Source organism: Henckelia pumila, chromosome 4 (genome assembly GCF_033568475.1).
Source record: "Henckelia pumila isolate YLH828 chromosome 4, ASM3356847v2, whole genome shotgun sequence".
In the NCBI taxonomy this organism is placed as follows: Eukaryota; Viridiplantae; Streptophyta; class Magnoliopsida; order Lamiales; family Gesneriaceae; genus Henckelia; species Henckelia pumila.
In genome coordinates, this window is record NC_133123.1 from 152606161 (window position 1) to 152624785 (window position 18625).

Sequence of the window (18625 nt, forward strand, 5' to 3'; positions counted from 1 at the left end):
TCAAGCGGAGTTTTTCCCAGCTTAAAACTAATATGTGTTTGTATATTTAACGGATTAAAAATCACTGTTTTTTTTTAGAAAAAAGTAACAGTTAGATTAATTCTCACTCATTTTCGTCCATTAATATAAAGAATGGATCCGAAACTGTATATGTCACCAGCCCGAGAGGCAAGTGTTAGCCATTCTGGAAAGAAGCAAAAATTCAAGATGCGAGAATAACAGAATAAAGGACAAAGGTTTATGATGAGATAAACACAATGACCATTTAGTCATATCTCCCATGAAAAGTCAAAAACATTCAAATGAATAAAGATACATCAAGAAGACCGTGACGCGGATATCTTGAGGCATTCACTCTGACACCTTCGGAGGCAAACATCGTTCCAATTAGGCACTTGATGTTGGTTGATGCAAACAGTTCGAGCACAAGCATCGGAGCAAGCATCCAGTTAAGAAACTCCACATACCGTGACACAAGTATCAGGGATTGGATCCTTGGAGAATGCTCCAACTTTCTTCAACATTCTCTTCGATGTGCAAACTCTCTCACACACAAAAATGTCATCCACCGTCTTCTCCCTGCCTCTAGCGCTTTTGATTCTCTGTTCGTCAGCATGTCTTGCCTTCATTCTAATGTTGGAAATATTAATGAATGAATTACAATTGAAATGGGCTTGAAAGGTTGTTTGTAAAAGCCTTGTCCAAAGTGTTACAAAATTCAAAATTTTGGTGAAATAAATTGGAGGGAAATGGGGAAATGGTAGTCCCACATTGGAACAACTCCAATTTGTTGTTCACCTTAATTAGTCCAACATTGGACTATGAGATTGGGCCCTTAGGGCACCGAATGTTTTGTAAAGGGGCAAGACGCTAGTCGATGCAACAAACACGCGCGCGGCCGGCCGACGTGGTGTGGTGTGGTCTTTTGATCCGATTATTCTTTTTGAATAAAATTTATTTAAAATAATATTTTATTATTTTATTGAGTATGCCCGAGCGGTAAATTATTACCGCGCGGGCGCAGCACCTCACCATGCGAGACAGTGAGTTCAAAACGGCTTGCCGGAGCGGTACAAAATTGCCGCGCGAGCGCGGTACCAAAATGGCGAGGCAGTATGTTGGCTTAAAGTTGGGCTACCGCCCGAGCGCACATTCTGCAGAATGAACAGTCACGACTGTTTCTGGCATTTTTCTGTCATGGGTTGCATCCTTACGCCTTCAAACGTGTTGTTTCGTGTATAAGATTATATATATGGTGGTTATAACATAGAAAACATATATTGAAACATCTGATAACATACATTTCAGATTTTCTGATTCTAAAAATCTCTCCCTCACTTTCTCAAAGAAAAGTAAAAGCATATTCTCGTTCGTTGAAGTTCGTGATATTTGCTGTGCTGCTATATCACGATCGAAAGTCGTTGTATCTTAGAGACGATTGCCGATAACGTTTAGCACTTGGAACGGGCAATTTCGTCTTGCGGATAGAAAGTTTCTCTCGCCTCGACTGTGTTCATTATTGTCGCTGTTATTGTTGCTGCTGTTTAAATAAGGTTTTCAGAATTCGAAATACACCCTTATAACATCTAAATGCTTGACCCGCAATCAAGACGGGAACAGCTGCTCCAAGCAAGGACCACCACACCTCAACCATTGCTGCTAAACTAAGTCGGCCTTTCTTTGCTCCTTAATTCCCAATGAGGCTCTTGATTCAAAAGAAACAGATTATTTCCAGCTCTACAAGTTCCTATCAAGATCAAAGAACACAGTATTTAAAAAATGTATCATAACATAATCATTCCCAAGAGAGAGTGAGAAAGGCAGAGGAGCTGAGACAAGATTCATCCTAGAAACCAGATAATACCAACAAGAAATATAAAATCAAACGAAGCATGCTGGCATATGGTAACATCTTGTACTCTGGTAAATTACTCGAAGAACAATTCCAAAACGGATAGTAACTGAACATAAAACAAAACAATAATAATAATAATAATAATATTATTATTATTATTATTTTAAAGTCCTATGTTTGTATTTGTTCTATTATATAATTAATATATTGAAGTACATAAATAATAATCTATTAATACTTGCAAAAACGTCAATTAAAAATAATCATACTTTCAATAAGTATTTATTTAAATTGCGGTTAATCGAAACATGTCTGTTTGAGGAATTATTTTAGTAAAACCAATAATTTTCTTTAGACTTAATTTTCATAATTAGAAACAGAGAATAAACACAACCCGCTATCTATCATATTTACACAACCCAACCATATTTGTAAAACGCAAATTTTCAGAACTCAAGTATATTTACACCACCCAATAATATTTATACGACACATGCACGTAATAATTCAGATAATATGTAAAAGTCATAAATTTTGTATTTCTTCTATTAATTAATTATATATTATATAAAAGCACATATATATTCTCCTAATATTTTTTTTTAAATCGATCCAACAACAAACGTTGCGCAAAAACATTAGATCGAAAGAAAGATTGAAAACCATAAATCGAAATAAAGACAAATACGTAAGAAGATTTGATAACTCCTAAGAGAAATTTGGGTCTCAGCATTCAGAAGGATTGGGAACCCATAAATCGAAAGAAACAAGTTAATAATGAATAGATGAAATGCTTCCTACCTGCCGACTAGGGGGATAGGGTCGGGACCCGTCCCGTAACCCTCCTACCCAATTCCCGTCCCGATAAAAATTGGAAAATTATTTTTCTCCCAATCCCGTAACTGAAAAGTGTCGGGACCCGAATATTCAGGATCCCGAACATTTGGGATCCCGTTGGGTCGGGAAGCGATATCCCTGATTAATATTTAAAAACAACTTGATTAATTTCTATTCTTATAAACTATAGAACAATCCAAAACAAAGACGACAGTTGATCAAGCCATTTCAAGTTTCAACATCAAATTTCTCAAAAAGAACAACCAGAATGAAGAATCCCTCCCACAAAAGAAACACAAAAAGAACAACCAGATTGAAGAATCCCTTCCACAAAAGAAGCACAAAAAAAACAAGATTTTCAAGTTATTGGGTTGATCGGTAACTCACTAGTTGAAAGTGGAGTCACCGTAATAATTACTATCATATCAAGTCATTGTATCATTAATGATTAAACCACAACATCAACGAGCTATTCTTCCACCATGAAAGCATTTGAGCTTACACTTGAGGATGATGCATTATTTCCACTAAATGCATCCATGTTCACTAAATTAACAATAAAAGACATAATTATGAGAAATAATAAAAAAATCAAATGCAAAAATTTTAACCCGACATTAATATTAAAAAGTTCATGCAGTTATTCTCCTTGAAATTTCTCAAAAAACAATGCAATTTCAAGAAGAATTTGACAGTACACCATCGGATATCCCAAATCCAAAGGCATCTGCAAACCCAACGTAAAAGCACAAATAAAATATCATCAACAACTAATAAGCATAACGAAAAGCAACCATTTAAACCAGTCGAATGAATAAAAGGAGCCTCACCAGAATTGAGGAAGTGGCGAAACAGAGAATCCCTGAGCTAGCAGCAGCAACAGTTAGTATACGTATGAAGGACCCTTCAAACAGAGCAATGAGTTTAAAATCAAGCAAACAACACAAAAATTTCATAGGCAATTGTTCAAACATTTGGCAAGCCAAATAAAAACATTCAACTTCATCGAATGAACAAAATTCTAGAAAACATAAATAATATCAAATCCTTTTCAAACTCGATAAAGCTCAACACTGCTACAAGCAAGCAGTAATCGAAAGCACAGCGCGGCAATGACAAAAACGAAAGATTTTTTTTTCCAACTTACAGATTGAGGAATATCCAATTACTTCATTAAACGATGGAACTAAATCAAAAAGATTTACTTTACCTCCGCGCCCTTTTGTAGTGGACTGAGATTTTAGAGAATGTAACAAGATTCCAATAAGAATTTTTGACTTTCAATTGCGAGACTAAAGAACCAAGAAGAAAAATAAGAACCGAGAAGAAAGAGGGGAGGGTTTGAGAAGTGAGAAATCAGAAGTTGAAAATTAGAAACCCTACTGTGGTTAATAAAAATAAAATTATTAATTGTTCAAAAAATAAATAAAATTATTAATATAACCGGGTCTGGACGGGATTTTCGTCGGAATGAAACTAATCACCCGATCCATATCTCGATATTGGTCGGGATGGAATAAATCCCGGTAAGTCGGGTCGAGAAATTTTCGGAACGGGAACGAGAGTCGATAAGGGTTGGGAATAGGGGTGCAAACGAACCGAATCGAGCCGAAAAATGGTAAAATTTTAAGGCTCGAATTCGGCTCGATAATAGTATATTCGAGTTCGAGCTCGATTCGAATTTCGATAATTTCAAATATTTTGGCTCGAGCTCGGCTCGAAATGAAGTTCGAGTTCGAGTTCGAGTTCGGCTCGAAATATTCGAACCTATTCGTAAACTATTCGGATATTATGGTTCGAAAAGCTCGAAATGTTTGAAAAAAGTTCGAAATGTATATATATTTATTATATAATTATATTATATTAATTAAATATTAAGGTTCGCGAACTATTCGCGAACTATCGAACAGTATAATTTCGGCTCGAGCTCGGCTCGAAAAAAAGTTCGAACATGTTCGAATTCGGCTCGAGTTCGTTAAGTCGAATACGAATCAAATATTTATCGAGCGGGCTCATAAAACTCACGAACAGGTTCAGTTCGTTTGCACCCCTAGTTGGAAATTCGGACAAATTTTCCAACCTTGATAAAAGTAAGGAATTTTTTCAGAGCAGGCTTATGGACAGTAAAAATTTTCAAGAACTAGCACAATGTGTCCTCTACATTAAGCAATTAATTTTTTGAAGAGTGTTATTCACACTTCATTTTTCGTTAAACACACTTCATTTTTAAGTTTTATATAAAAATATTACCACTAATATCCTTTAATTACTTGTTTTATTATTCATAAATTCATTGGTAGTTTCGCTTTTAAAATAAGTTATCTAAACATTAAATTTTTTAATATAATAAAAATTTAAAAAGACACAAAACAAATCGTTACTTTTATTTCTATTTGAATTATTATTTTTTCCCTATCAAAAAAATATTATTATTTTTTGTTTTTTGAAAGAAGTTATGTTTTGTATGTATTAATTTAATTTGTTTAATTCTATATCTTATAATTTGTATATTATAAATTTAAAAAATTAACCTTTTAAATTAATTATAAAATATATTAACTGCTTACAAAATTTTATTTTGAAATAAAATGTTATTTTATCAAACTCATAGTTAATTTATCCTATATTAACATTTTTCAAAGTTAAAAACAAATTTGACAAAAATCAGTTTTAATATTTATTATCTTTATATATATTATAAAAATTATTTTTAATAAGGATGATATATAGTAAAATATGAAATAACAAAAAATATTTTGCAAGATTAAATTATAAGATATTTTGCATTTTATCTAAAAATTTAATAAAACTATGGTTAAAATCTCAATATTTTATATGTTAATATGAAAAAATATCAATATTTCGTATAATGAGGATAAAATATATAATTTTAAATTTTAAGATCAATTTTTTTTGTCATTATATACATATATATTTAATAATAAATAATTTCCACGATATTAAGAATCTTAAATTTTAAGAAATAAAAGTTTATTTATTGAAATATGAAGAAAGAAAAAAGTTTTGTATGTAAAATTTTAAGGGCAAGATATTATTATTTAAGAAAATATATTATAAAGATAATTTTGTCTAACTTAAAATTTTTGGATTGGTTTCCGCGGGTAGCCAAATTTGCTATCCGACAGATTGGGTATCCGACCCGAAATAACCTAGTTCGATGATATCCGATCCGATGCTCATCCCTAATTATCAGTTATCAAAATACAAAACTTCCGTTAGAATCTCGTGTTTAGCCATGATTAACTATATGTTGTTGTATCTAAAATTACGTGTCTCAATTATCTAGAAATTTTGATATGTGACACGTGATAATAAACAAAATAATTCAATAACAAATGTTGTATTTAAATAAGTTTTTTTTTTTTTTTTATATTTCTAGTCTAGCAACAAAAAAAAAATCAACAACAAATTTTTATTTATAATCAATTTAGGTTATTTATATTATAAGTAATTATTCGAAAAATCATATTTGAATTACACAAAATAAAATCCCGTAAAATACTGGAGTTATTAACCAAAATTAAAATATGGGAGTAATATCTTATTATGTGTACGTGAGTTACATATATTTTCGTTAAGTATGGGAGTTCTTCTCAAATATATATATATATATATATATATATATATAACCAAAATTAAACTATATATATTAATGGAAAGTAAATCCAATTTTACTGCTGCGAATATTGAATTTAATATAAACCCAACAATTAAGTGAATTGTTCACTAATTTCTATAGATTCGAATGTATGGTTTTCTTTTTGAATATGATTGGCTTTTTGAATGTATAATAGATACCACATATACATCACCTTCTTTTTTTCTTCTTTTTTTTTGACAAAACATATATATCACCTTAATTAGATTTCACTAGATTTTTCTCAACTTAGCATGTATATATATTTATTTTTTTCCAAGTTTGAACCTAAAAATTCAACTATTTAAACCTAATTAAATCCCGAATCAAACCATCAGAATATATGATGGCTAGGAGAAATATCTGTTTGTTCCTCTTCGTGACCCTTCTAGCCCTTTTGTGCGTTTCCCACGTTGCTTCCGCCAACTCCATGAACCATACCAGAGTCGATATCCCTAACAGAAGGGTAAGTCGATCGGCATATATATGTGTTTGCGCGTATGATAACATCAAAGTTTTATTTTAAATAAAAATATGTCTTATATATTAGTTTCGTGATGAATTACGAGTCTTGATTTATTTTTTGATATATAAAAATTTGTGCAGCCAAAACATTATTGTGTGGTTGCACTAAATGCTCCGGTGAATAAATTGCATGATTTTATGGGTCATGTGTGCCAAATATTGGACTGCAGTGCTATAAAACCAAATGGTCCATGTTTTATACCCGCCAACTTAGTGAGTCATTCGTCTTATATGCTTAATGTCCTCTATAAAAAGACTCGCCAATGTCTCCCGGTGATCGGAGCCAGAACCTCAATAGACAACTGTAAGTTTTTGGTTTGATTTTTATATATATTTATTATTATTTTTAAACAAACTCGAAGTTTTTCTGTTAGAAATTTTTTTTTTTTGGGTAATATCTTTTTTATATATAATGTTTTATATAATATTTTTCTTATGATTTTAGTCCTTTCTTTTCTTTATGTTCTTTTGCAGCTTATGGATCTTGTCACTATCTGTAGGTGATCGCAGTAGATCATAGAGTGCTAAAAGATTTTGTTTCCTTTCATTCAATTTTTCTTGCACGTCTTCTTATGAACATGTACAAAGGTTACATATTGCATTTGAAATAATTAAAATGAGTTATTATTTTCAAACCATGGAACGCAAAATTAATGTTCATTTTTTATTTAAATACAAGGATTTAATTAATATAGCTTTTTCAGTAAAGTTATTACTTTAATTTCTAAGACTAAATAAATTAACGTATTTTAATTAAGAAGATAAAAGCAATACTTGTATTAAAAATAAAAACGAAGAAAACTACATGTAGTTTTGAAAAATATAAATCAAATAATACTAACCACGACCATATTGTATGATTTTTTTTTTTTTTTAAAAAAACTCACCTTTATTTACCAATCTAAGAACCAGACAAATATATATATATATGGCCGGCTCTCATTAAAAAAAAAAAAAAAGAAAAAAAAAAAGAAAAAGAAAAAAAAGAAAAATCACATAATTTAAGGTGAAGGAAACAAGACAAGGCAACTCAAATTTCGTGGTCCGATTAATAATTTCTTGAAACCAGACGTCTTGTTCATCATGGCCGCTGCTTATGCTGCACTTCTTGCACTTGCCCGATCTTTGCATCAGATTTTGGATCTTGAACAGCATATTGATCCTCTTCACAAACAAATATTAGTTTCCCTCCATGAAACGGTTGATTTCATCCTCATTTTCCTCGAAGACTATTCGGACAAGTATTGTGGGACACTTGACATGATCATCAAGGGAAATGGAATCAGAAACGCTGCATATGAAGCTCAAGATTTCATGGATTCATATCTGTGTTTGGTATCGACTATCGATGATGATTGGTGTCCTTGGGGGACGGATTATTGGGACAAGGTGAGCTTGGAGAAGGACTTGAATATGGCGCTCGAAAGGATTGAATTTATCTTTGAAGAGATGATGAAGATGAAGAAGAACATGACTTCAGTAGATCATTGTCCTGTTTCTTATTCTTCTCCGATCGATCAATCGTATTCGTCCACAGTCAACAACACTACAAAATCTATGGTTGTGGGATTTGATGATGACTTGAACGTGATCAATGAAAGGCTATACGAAGACTCGAGTGAGCTCCAAGTTATTCCAATTGTTGGGATGGGAGGAATCGGGAAGACGACTCTGGCTAGAAGAGCTTACGAGGATTCACTCCTTGCTATGTACTTTGACATCTGCGCTTGGATCACCATATCTCAAGAGTATCAAAAAAGAGAGATTCTTTCTGGTCTTTATCAGTTGTTGAAGCCTAATGACGAACAATCTGATGAGAGCGACGCCCAATTGGCGATACTAGTGTATCAACATCTCATAGGTAGGCGATATCTCGTCGTGATTGATGATATATGGAGTAGCAAGGCTTGGGATGATTTGAAGATGATATTTCCAAATGATGGTAGTGGAAGTCGGATCTTGCTAACCACGAGGCTATCCGATGTTGCTCTTCACGCGGGATCTTCTAGTGTTCCGTTTCACCGGATGGATTTTTTGAATGAAGAACAAAGTTGGGAACTGCTTCAGAAAAGGATCTTTAGACAAGAATCTTGTCCTCTTCACCTGGTGGAAATCGGGAAGAAGATCGCGAGAAGTTGCGGGGGACTTCCACTCACCATTGTGGTGGTTGCGGGGATACTTTCTTCCAGCGACATGACGAAACAACTGTGGGAGAATCTTTCAGAAAACATAAGTTCAAAAGAACCTACAATCGCACTACATTGCTCGAAAATACTCTGTTTGAGTTATGATCGGTTGCCTCTTCGACTAAAGCCATGTTTCCTCTACATCACAGCTTTTCCGGAAGATTCTGAGATTGATGCTTCCAAGCTAATCATGTTATGGATTGCAGAGGGATTTCTAAAACAAGAAGATCATTCTAAGTACTTAGAGGATGTGGGAGAATGGTATTTGGAGGAACTTGTGAATAGAAGTCTCATCTTTGTGAGCCAAAAGGGGACAGGGGGGAACCCCAAAACCATCAAAATCCATGATTTGTTGAGGGAGATTTGCATAACAAAAGCTGAAGAAGAGGGCTTTCTTCATCATGTCTCAAACAAAAGGAATGCCCAAAAATACGTCGTAGAGAGTCCACATCGCCGCATTAGCATTCATTGCAAGCATATTTTTCAGGAATGGAGAATACAAGATTCAAGCACACATTCAGTTCTATTATTCTCTCATAGAGATCTGAGGTCAGAATTATATCTTAGCTGTAGGTACCTCCGTATATTGAACGCGCCCGAAGTGACTTGGCCGAGTCTCTCATATGTGGTCTCAACATTTGTCAATTTAAGGTACATTGCTTTTGCCATAAACGAGACATCATGCCCCCATGGATTTCCTACCTCAATCTCCAAACTTTCGAATCTCCAGACATTAATTACTCATGGGGATCTCCTTTTCTCAAGCAGTCATTTGCAAGTACCCTACGAAATCTTGAGCATGCCGAAGCTAAGGCATATAGTCATGGATATGCCTTTTTGTTTATCGAATCCCTCTAACATGGCCCGAATCGTTCTTGAAAGCAATCTACAAACACTTGACACAATCGTCGATTTTAGATTCACTGAAGATTCAATCAAAGTACTCTTGAATCTAAAGAAACTGAAAGTTGATTACAACATACACCTCCATGACTGGAATGATTTCAACTTCCACAATCTTTTCCGTCTAGGAAACCTCCAAGAATTACAAGTCTCTATGCTTGTCTTGTCTATTTCTTCGCGGATATGGAACCAAGCATTTCCAACGAGCCTTAAGAAGTTAGTTCTACATGGTATTCCTTTGCCTTGGGAGAATATGACCATAATCGGATCACTCCCGAATCTTCAAGTACTTGAGATGTTGAGTATGAAAGTCACTGGATTCTCTAAGTGGGAGCCAATACAAGGCCAATTTCTTCTGCTAAAGTATTTTCGTTCTTCGTTAGATAATTTGGTGGTGTGGGAAGTTGAAAAAGAGCACTTCCCAAGACTTGAAATTTTGATTCTCAGGCGTCCAAAGATTGATGAAATTCCTTGTGGCATAGCAGATTTAGATTCACTTCAGCTCATAGAGTTGCAGGGTTGTAGCGAATCTTTAGTGAATTCGGCGAAACGAATTCAAGAGCAGCAACATGAAAATGGAAACGAAGCTTTTCGAGTTCGTGTGAATGATTCTGATGAATGCAATTTTTGGTTTTGAGCAATTATGGTGGCAGTACTTGAAAGCTAGTGCAAACACTAACTTAATGTGTTTTTGTACGCATTTTCGGGTACTTGTTAATATATAAAAGTTTAAGAATTTAATATTTGATTTTTCTTCGGTGAAGAATTGACGTAAATGGCGAGAAATATAAGGATTAAAATTGCCAAATATATAAAAATTATTAAGACTCAATTTTGACCATACATGGACCAAAACAAAAATAAGGGAATGCATCTACCATCTTGGAATCTGTCATCCAAACAAATACAAATTCTTACATTCACTGCTTTCAAATACGTCAATACTAAAAATTGTTCTTAATCACAAAATTAAAAACTTTAACTTGAAAAGCAACATCCCCAATTTCATGTCGCTCCTCCTCGATTTGCTTTGCTGAATTCACTAATGATTCCTTGCAGTTTTGTAATTCAATAAGTTGAAGTGAATCTATTTCCCCTAATCCACAAGGAATCTCATCAATCCACACAGCGCCTCTGAGAATCAAGCTTTCAAGGCTTGGGAAGTGATCTTTTTCCACTTCCCACTTAGCCAAATAATCTAACGAAGAACAAAAGGACTTGAGCTGAAGAAATTGGCCTTGCACCGTCGTCCACTCCGAAACTTCACGGATATTATTTTCTACTATCTTAAGCACTTGAAGTTCCGGTAGTAACCCAAATATAGTCATATTTTCCCATAGAAAAGGAACTCCTTGTAGAGTTAACTTCTTCAAACTGATCGGAAAAGAGTATTTCCATATCGGAAATGGATTAGGCCAGGCACACCACCCAAAGAAATGATTTTGTAGACCGAGAGAGACTTCTAATTCTTCAAGGTTTTGTAGACGAGACAGATTGTTGAGATTAAAATCATCCCAATTATCGCCGAACCCATCGAAAACAACTTTCAGTTGCTTTAGATTCACAAGCATTTTGATGACATCTTCAGTGAATATGAAATTCGTCACTATGTCAAGTGTTTGTAGATCACTTTCGTTAATGGTTCCTTTGTTGGAGGGATCCGATAAACGAAAAGGATGACTCACTATCAGATGCCTTATCTTCGGCATACACAAGATTGCATATGGTACTTGCAATCCTTTGTTGCCAGCTACATTAGAAATTAAAGTTTCGAGATTGGGAAGTTTGGATAATGAGGCAAGAAACCTGTTGAGGTGTGGCATATTTTCATCTAAGATAAAAGAAATGTACCTTAAATTGATGGATGTCGAGATTACTTCTGATAAATTCCACCAAGTCACCTTTGGTGAATTCAAGATACCGAGGCACTTAAAGTTGGTGGGCAACACTGAAAATTGTTTAATCTCGGAGAAAACTGAACGCACGCATGAATCTTGTCTGCGTAATTCCTGCAAAGTCTTTGTGTAATGTGCAACGAGGCGACGCTTTGGATTCTCCACGGCATCATTACAGGCATTTTTTGTGGAGGAAAGGTGATGAAGAAATCCACCTTCTTCAGCTTTTGCTATGCAAATCTTCCTCAAGAGATCATGAATTCGGACAGCGACGAGTTTGCCATCCGGCCCTTTCTTGCTCACTAAGATCAGATTTCTGTTGACAAGATCCTCCAAATACCCCTTCCCAACTTCTTCCAAGCATTTAGAATTGTTATTACATGGTTTAATGAATCCCTCTGCAACCCACAACATGATCAGCTTCGTAATATCGATTTCAAAATCTTCTGGAAAAGCCGCCATGTAGAGGAAACATGGCTTTAATCTCGGAGGTAACCAATCATAGCTCAAAGATAATATCTTTGAGCAATGCACTTGGATTGTGGATTCTATTGAACTTATGTTTTCCAAAATACTTTCCCACAATTCTTGTTCCTTCATGTTTCCCGAAGAAAGGAGCAGTCCTGCGACGACCACAATCGTGAGCGGAAGTCCCCTGCAGTTTCTTGCAACCTTCTTCCCGAGTTCCACCAGGTGGAGAGGGCATGATTCTTGCCCGAAAATCTTTTCCTCGAGTAGTTTCCAACTTTGATTTTCATTCAAAAACTTCATTTGATGAAATGAAGTAGTAGAAGATCCCGCATAAACAGCAACATCTGATAGCCTCGTAGTTAACAAGATTCGACTTTGATTATCATTGTCGGGAAATATCATCTTCAAATCATCCCAAGCCTTTCTACTCCATATATCATCGATCACAATGAGATACCGCCTACCCACGAGAATTTGGTACACTCGTTTTGCCAATTGGGCTTCGCTCTCACCAGATTGGTGATTAGCATCAGTGGTGTATTTCTTGAAGCACTGAAGAAGCTCCGAAAGAGTCTCTCTTTTTTTATATTCTGCAGACGCTGTAGCCCAAGCACAGATGTCAAATGCCCCAGCATTGTCGTAAGCTCTTTTAGCTAGAGTCGTCTTCCCGATTCCTCCCATCCCAACAATCGGGATGATTTGGAGTTTAGACGAATCTTCATACATATATTCTTTGATAGCATTGAAGTCATCATCAAATTCCACAACTTTGCTTTCAGTGACTTGGGCTCTGCGAGAGAAATGAGTTGTGAATCTGAGATCTTCTGTTGTGTCGTCTTTCTTAATGATCTTCGTTGCCTTTTCCCAGATAAAATGAATCCTTTCAAACGCCATGTCCAAGTCTCGATCCAAGCTCAAAGCATCGTGGGTTGTTGCTACCGAACACAGATACGAATCCATGAAATCCTGAGCTTCATGTGCAGCATTTCTGATTTCATTTCCCAAGCGATCAAGCGTTCCACGATGCTTCTCCGAATGATCTTCGAGGAGGGTGACAATGGAATCAACTTTTTCATGAAGGGAAATGATTCTTTCTTTGTGAATTAAGGGATCAAGATGCAAAATCTGGTGGAGTGATCGATCAAGTGAGAGAAGCGCAGCATAAGCAGTTGCCATGGGGAGACAAATTAAGATAGTGGACTAATTGAAAATATATATACATCTATATCTCATGTGATAGTTGACCAATTAGCATGTGGGAAACAGCTGGGGAATAACCATGACATATGATATACATTAGATTTTTTTTTTTTTTTTCATTTTTTTTTTCTTCACATATTTTTCCGACATTTTTACTAGGTAAATGTCCAGAGGTATATATTTCCCGTGCCCTCGCGCATTTTTCTATCTCCCTTTCCCTTTTAAATGTGTGAATAAATCTTCAACTTCATAATTATGAAATTACAACTACACCCCCATATTATAAAACCACATTAATTATCAGTGCTTCAATTTGAAGACATAAAAGGGAAATTAGATTGAAACGAAACGGTGGGAAATGAATTGATAACAATAGCCACATCCCAAAAGTCAAGACGGTTAGCCCTCATCAAACTGTCAATTCACTCCAACACACACAAAAAAAAAAAAAAAAAAAAAAAAAAAAAATTCTCCTATCCCTCATCGTCCTCATATGCACAGATTCCATTCCATCCATTAATGTGCAACATGCCAAACTTCCGTCTACAAAGGTTTATTGATGCAAAACTTTCATTTGCAGTGAACTACCTTGATTCAGAAATAAAAATGGGACAACGACCTGGTCGGACCCGAATACCAAGATTCAGGTATGTAATCAGATGGGATTTGATCTCCGAGTGGGGAGTTCATGATGCATGTGTGATATTGCAAGATAAAGGAGAAATATTCTTCTTCTGCATGCTTAAAGTCGAGACGGACGAAGCACACGAGCCTGAAGAGGTACAAGGTTTGTACTTGATTCTCCGACCAGGATCTGGGAAAATACCCATTGAGGACAAGAAGGCGATAAGAAAGATTCTGCGAGTGGTGGATTTGGATATTACACACTCAAAATCGACATCCCAATATATATTTTTACAAGTTACTCCGCATCTCACTTATCGCAACATAATTAATTACCTTGTTTATCTTACTTCGAATTCATATTGTCAATTGAATTATTATTACAAACATTTGCAAGAATGCCATAGTAGATCAACGTTGCTATATCAAGTTACTGCTATTTGGATTGTGAGAAATAATCCTAATATTCCATATGATAGGTACATAATATTTAATCATGATGGACAGAAACACAAAATAAAACATTAACATATTATGATTCCTTGCAATATCAAATTTGGAGTCAAGTGAAATTAATTCATCAAAAGTATAATTTCACAAATATCCTATTAATGTCAATTAAGTAATACAACTACCTAAGTATATTTTGAATGTAAAAAAAAAAAAAATTAAACTTTCGCTGCATTTTGGGCATTAGAAAACGATACTCCAAGAATACAAAATTTTGTAGATGCAAGATGGGTATCCACACAAGATGCATTGTGGCGAATTTTTGAGTTTGAATAAAATGAATTGTCTCTAGCTGCCATTAATTTAACACTAAACTTTTCGAATAAACATTGTGTGAGGTTTGGAGAAATCAAATTTTAGATTATGTTTTGCGGCAAGATCACAACTTAAAAACAACGTTAACTAAATTCTTTCATTCTTGCTCAGTTAGTACAAAGACACAAATATTGTTGTATGTTGAGTTCCTTCAAATAATGTTTGGGAGAGCCAAAGCCTAACCAAAGCCTAAGTTGGTACAAGAGGAATTAAAAAAAAATTATTGGTTCGCGTAAATGCAGCAAATCCTACCGAAGGATAAATGCACTTTTTGAGACTTCTACTAAATCATGAAGATGACATACTTCTTTTGATTATTTACGAATAGTTAATAGAAATTGTTGATTCACTTTCAAAGAATTAACACATAAAAATGGATTACATTTATGCAATTGTACGTAAATCCAAATGTCAAGTTTCAAAACTTATTGTTTATTAAACTAAGCAATGAAACTATATAGCTACGAGGACAAAGTGCACAAAATCTTATTGCTCTGGACAACCAATCAAGGAAGAGCATGTGTTTCTTTTAAAGCTAGATCAAGAAATTGATAAACAAAAAAAACAGTTGTCTACTATAGTGGAAGGCTTCCAAAGGCCATTGCCATAAATCTTCAAAACAAAATGTATAAAGAGCAAAAGACGCCAATCAGTTGCCAGAATCACAAATGGAGAGAGAGATTCACTAAAAGCTATAAATAAGAAAAATGATATGCATGTATCAAAACAACCAACAGATGAAATCATTGAAATCAAAGACAGAAAAGAGCAGCATTTTATTACTCAGGGAAGAAATTATATTGAGCCAATAGGAGGAAGCATAAGTTAGCATGTTTAGCGTGCATGAATATATATATATATAGAGGAATTTTCAGCTGCCCAACCATGTTTTCTTTTCACTTGGTCCGCGACCACTAAAACCCGGTAGTGGGTTTTAGTGATGCAAAAAAAAACAAAAACCACTAAAACCCACTACCGGGTTTTAGTGGTCGCGGACCAAGTGGGAAACATGGTTGGGCAGCTGAAAATTTCTCTCTCTATATATATATATATATATATATAGAGTAATTTTCAGCTGTCCAACCATTCCTGCACAACTCGTCCCCGACCACTAAAACCCGCTACCGGGTTTTAGTTGTTTTTTTTAAAAAAAAATCGTATCACTAAAACCCACTACCGAGTTTTAGTTGTCGGTGATGAATTGGGCATCATTGGTTAGGCAGCTGAAAATTTCTATATATATATATATTGATTATTTATGTTTTCTAGCATTAGTAGTACTATAAGGCTGCGTTTACTTAGAGTGATTATCATGTGATAAGCCTATTAATAATAATTCATCCCATGTTTACTAAAAAATTAACAAAAAATCCTAAACTCAAGGCCCGTTAATAATTAGATTTGAGCATGATTTGTAATCCTCAATTTCATTAAGGATAAATAATCTATGGCTTGTATAAATGGAAAGAAAATTAGAAAACTCCAAATATACCCTTCTTTATAATCTTTTCTATCATATTTAAAGGGCAAAATTGTGAATTTTTATTTAATCACAATTCTAATCACAATTGTAATCAATCACAGTAAACAAATTATTATTTATCCATAACACTCTATATCATATCTAATTAGTTTACTAATCACCTTATAAATTATATTTTCACAATCCCATCAACATAAGTAAACGCAGCCTAAAAAAACATTGGTTCACTTTGGCATTAGTAGGATTACATGAATCATTCATATTTTTAAAAAAAATGAAATTTTCATAAGTTTTCCTTCATTTACTACTCACGTGCAGCGCACGTACTTTTTTCTAGTTATACAAAATGTGTCTATTTGAACATCTTTCATCTATTCTATTACCTATCTAAAGTTTGAATTGTGAATTTCCTTCAATACCCTCATTATTTCATTAATTATTTGGTTTTAATTGTCAACTTATAGTTTTGTCCACATTATTTCATTTAATAATTAATATTTTTGTCATTTTCAAGGGTTTTTAAGGTCTTCCATTTTTATGAATTAATTTATTTATTCAAGGTAGATTAATTTTTAATATTTAATTCATATCATTTTTTGTGTCCATTTATTTATCCAAGGTAAATTAATTGTTAATATTTAATTCATGTCCTAAATCTATATTTTGACATTTTTGATAATGAATTTACAATTTTGTCCTCATTATTTCATTTAATAATTAAATATTTTTTGTCATTTCCAAGGGTTTTTAAGGTTTTTCATGTCATTTTATAGATTAGTCAATTTATTTATTCAAGTTAGATTAATTATTAATATTCAATTCATATAATTTTTTGTGTTCATTTATTTATTGAAGGCAAATTAATTGTTAATATTTAATTCATGTCCTAAATCTATATTGTGACACTCATAGAAACAAAAAGTAATTAATTATTGAAAGTTACCTTAATTTTTGCTCTATAGATTTAAAAAATATTAATTTTTTGGACTTATTTTAACTTTATCGTCATAGTTACGTTTGTTAATATTTAATTCATGTCCTAAATCTATATTGTGACACTCATGGAAACAAAAAGTAATTATTGAAAGTTACTTTAATTTTTGCTCTATAAATTTAAAAAAAATATTAATTTTTTGGACTTATTTCAACTTTATCGTCATAGTTACGTTTTTAATTTCCTATACTTTTGTAACGTAATATTTTGATTATTAGAATTTTAAAAAAAATAAAAAAAATTAAATCAAACCATTAAATTTCACTATTGTGTTCAAGACAAGTGAAATCATGTTATAAGTCGAGGTTCTATTTCATTTATATAGAAAATGTACTCACATCCTTTATTCAATCATTTATTTATTTTATTTAGGTTTGATCATCTAACTAGAGTTTCTGATATTTCATTTTTTAGGAAGAGAGATTATAAAACAAATGGTGACGACTAATTATGTAATATTTTTGAAATTTTAGGGACTACAAATATAATCAACAACATCAATATTTTCTTGTCCAAGGTAATATATATATATATATATATATATATATATATATATATATATATACTCGTTTCATCCTACTAATTTAGGCTTGTGTACGTGTATTTTAACATATATATTAAGTAAGTATTTGGAAAAATAAATTTCTCATTTTGCCCTTATTTAGTGAAATTTTAATAAAATAAAATAATTATACATTTTATGAATTTAATAGGGATAAATTGGTAAAAGAGTAGTACAAATGATATTTAATATGAAAACTATACTATATAATTCAGAAAGATAAAAAAATGTAGTTTAAATAAGGGGAGATATAGAGAGTATGATTATAAATAAGTTTCATGTTGATGTTTGTACTACAATATAATAGTTGACTAATATAATCAATTAATTTAATACTTATGAAATCGTAAAAATTTACGTGACAAAAATTAGAAAACACTACACTCAAATCGATTTTTATTTCAGACAAATTATTCTTATATCTAAGTCATTTAAATCCTTGAAATATTGAGTATAAAAAATTTTAACTTGTTTAAAGTATGATTGTTCATCCTCTAAAAAAATAATTTCACATTTTTTTATCTGCTCATATTTTTTTCAAATAATATATTTACATACTATTCTTAGAAATTATAAATTGACTATTACACTACATATATAAATATTT

At 33.0% G+C, this 18625-nt stretch overlaps 2 protein-coding genes, 1 long non-coding RNA gene and 1 pseudogene across 3 annotated transcripts; 2 read left to right on the forward strand and 2 right to left on the reverse strand.

Annotated features, from left to right (window-relative positions):
* Positions 1–317: 317 nt before the first annotated feature.
* Positions 318–3547, reverse strand: LOC140867511 (uncharacterized protein At5g64816-like; annotated as a pseudogene).
* Positions 3548–6706: 3159 nt separating this feature from the next.
* Positions 6707–7433, forward strand: LOC140859982 (uncharacterized). The gene is made up of 3 exons (XR_012143568.1): positions 6707–6816; positions 6957–7179; positions 7350–7433. It is a non-coding gene; the product is annotated as an uncharacterized lncRNA (long non-coding RNA).
* Positions 7434–7958: 525 nt separating this feature from the next.
* Positions 7959–10601, forward strand: LOC140862097 (putative late blight resistance protein homolog R1A-3). Its single transcript, XM_073265101.1, has one exon. It carries the CDS (start codon positions 7959–7961, stop codon positions 10599–10601), a length of 2643 nt encoding a protein of 880 aa, XP_073121202.1.
* Positions 10602–10908: 307 nt separating this feature from the next.
* LOC140862098 (putative late blight resistance protein homolog R1B-23) lies at positions 10909–13506 on the reverse strand. The gene has a single exon (XM_073265102.1). It carries the CDS (start codon positions 13504–13506, stop codon positions 10909–10911), a length of 2598 nt encoding a protein of 865 aa, XP_073121203.1.
* Between the last annotated feature and the right edge of the window lie 5119 nt (positions 13507–18625).

Excerpts from the sequence above, each read along its gene's own strand:
- LOC140862097 (XM_073265101.1), top strand. The coding sequence starts at position 7,959 with ATGGCCGCTGCTTATGCTGCACTTCTTGCACTTGCCCGATCTTTGCAT.
- LOC140862098 (XM_073265102.1), bottom strand. The coding sequence starts at position 13,506 with ATGGCAACTGCTTATGCTGCGCTTCTCTCACTTGATCGATCACTCCAC.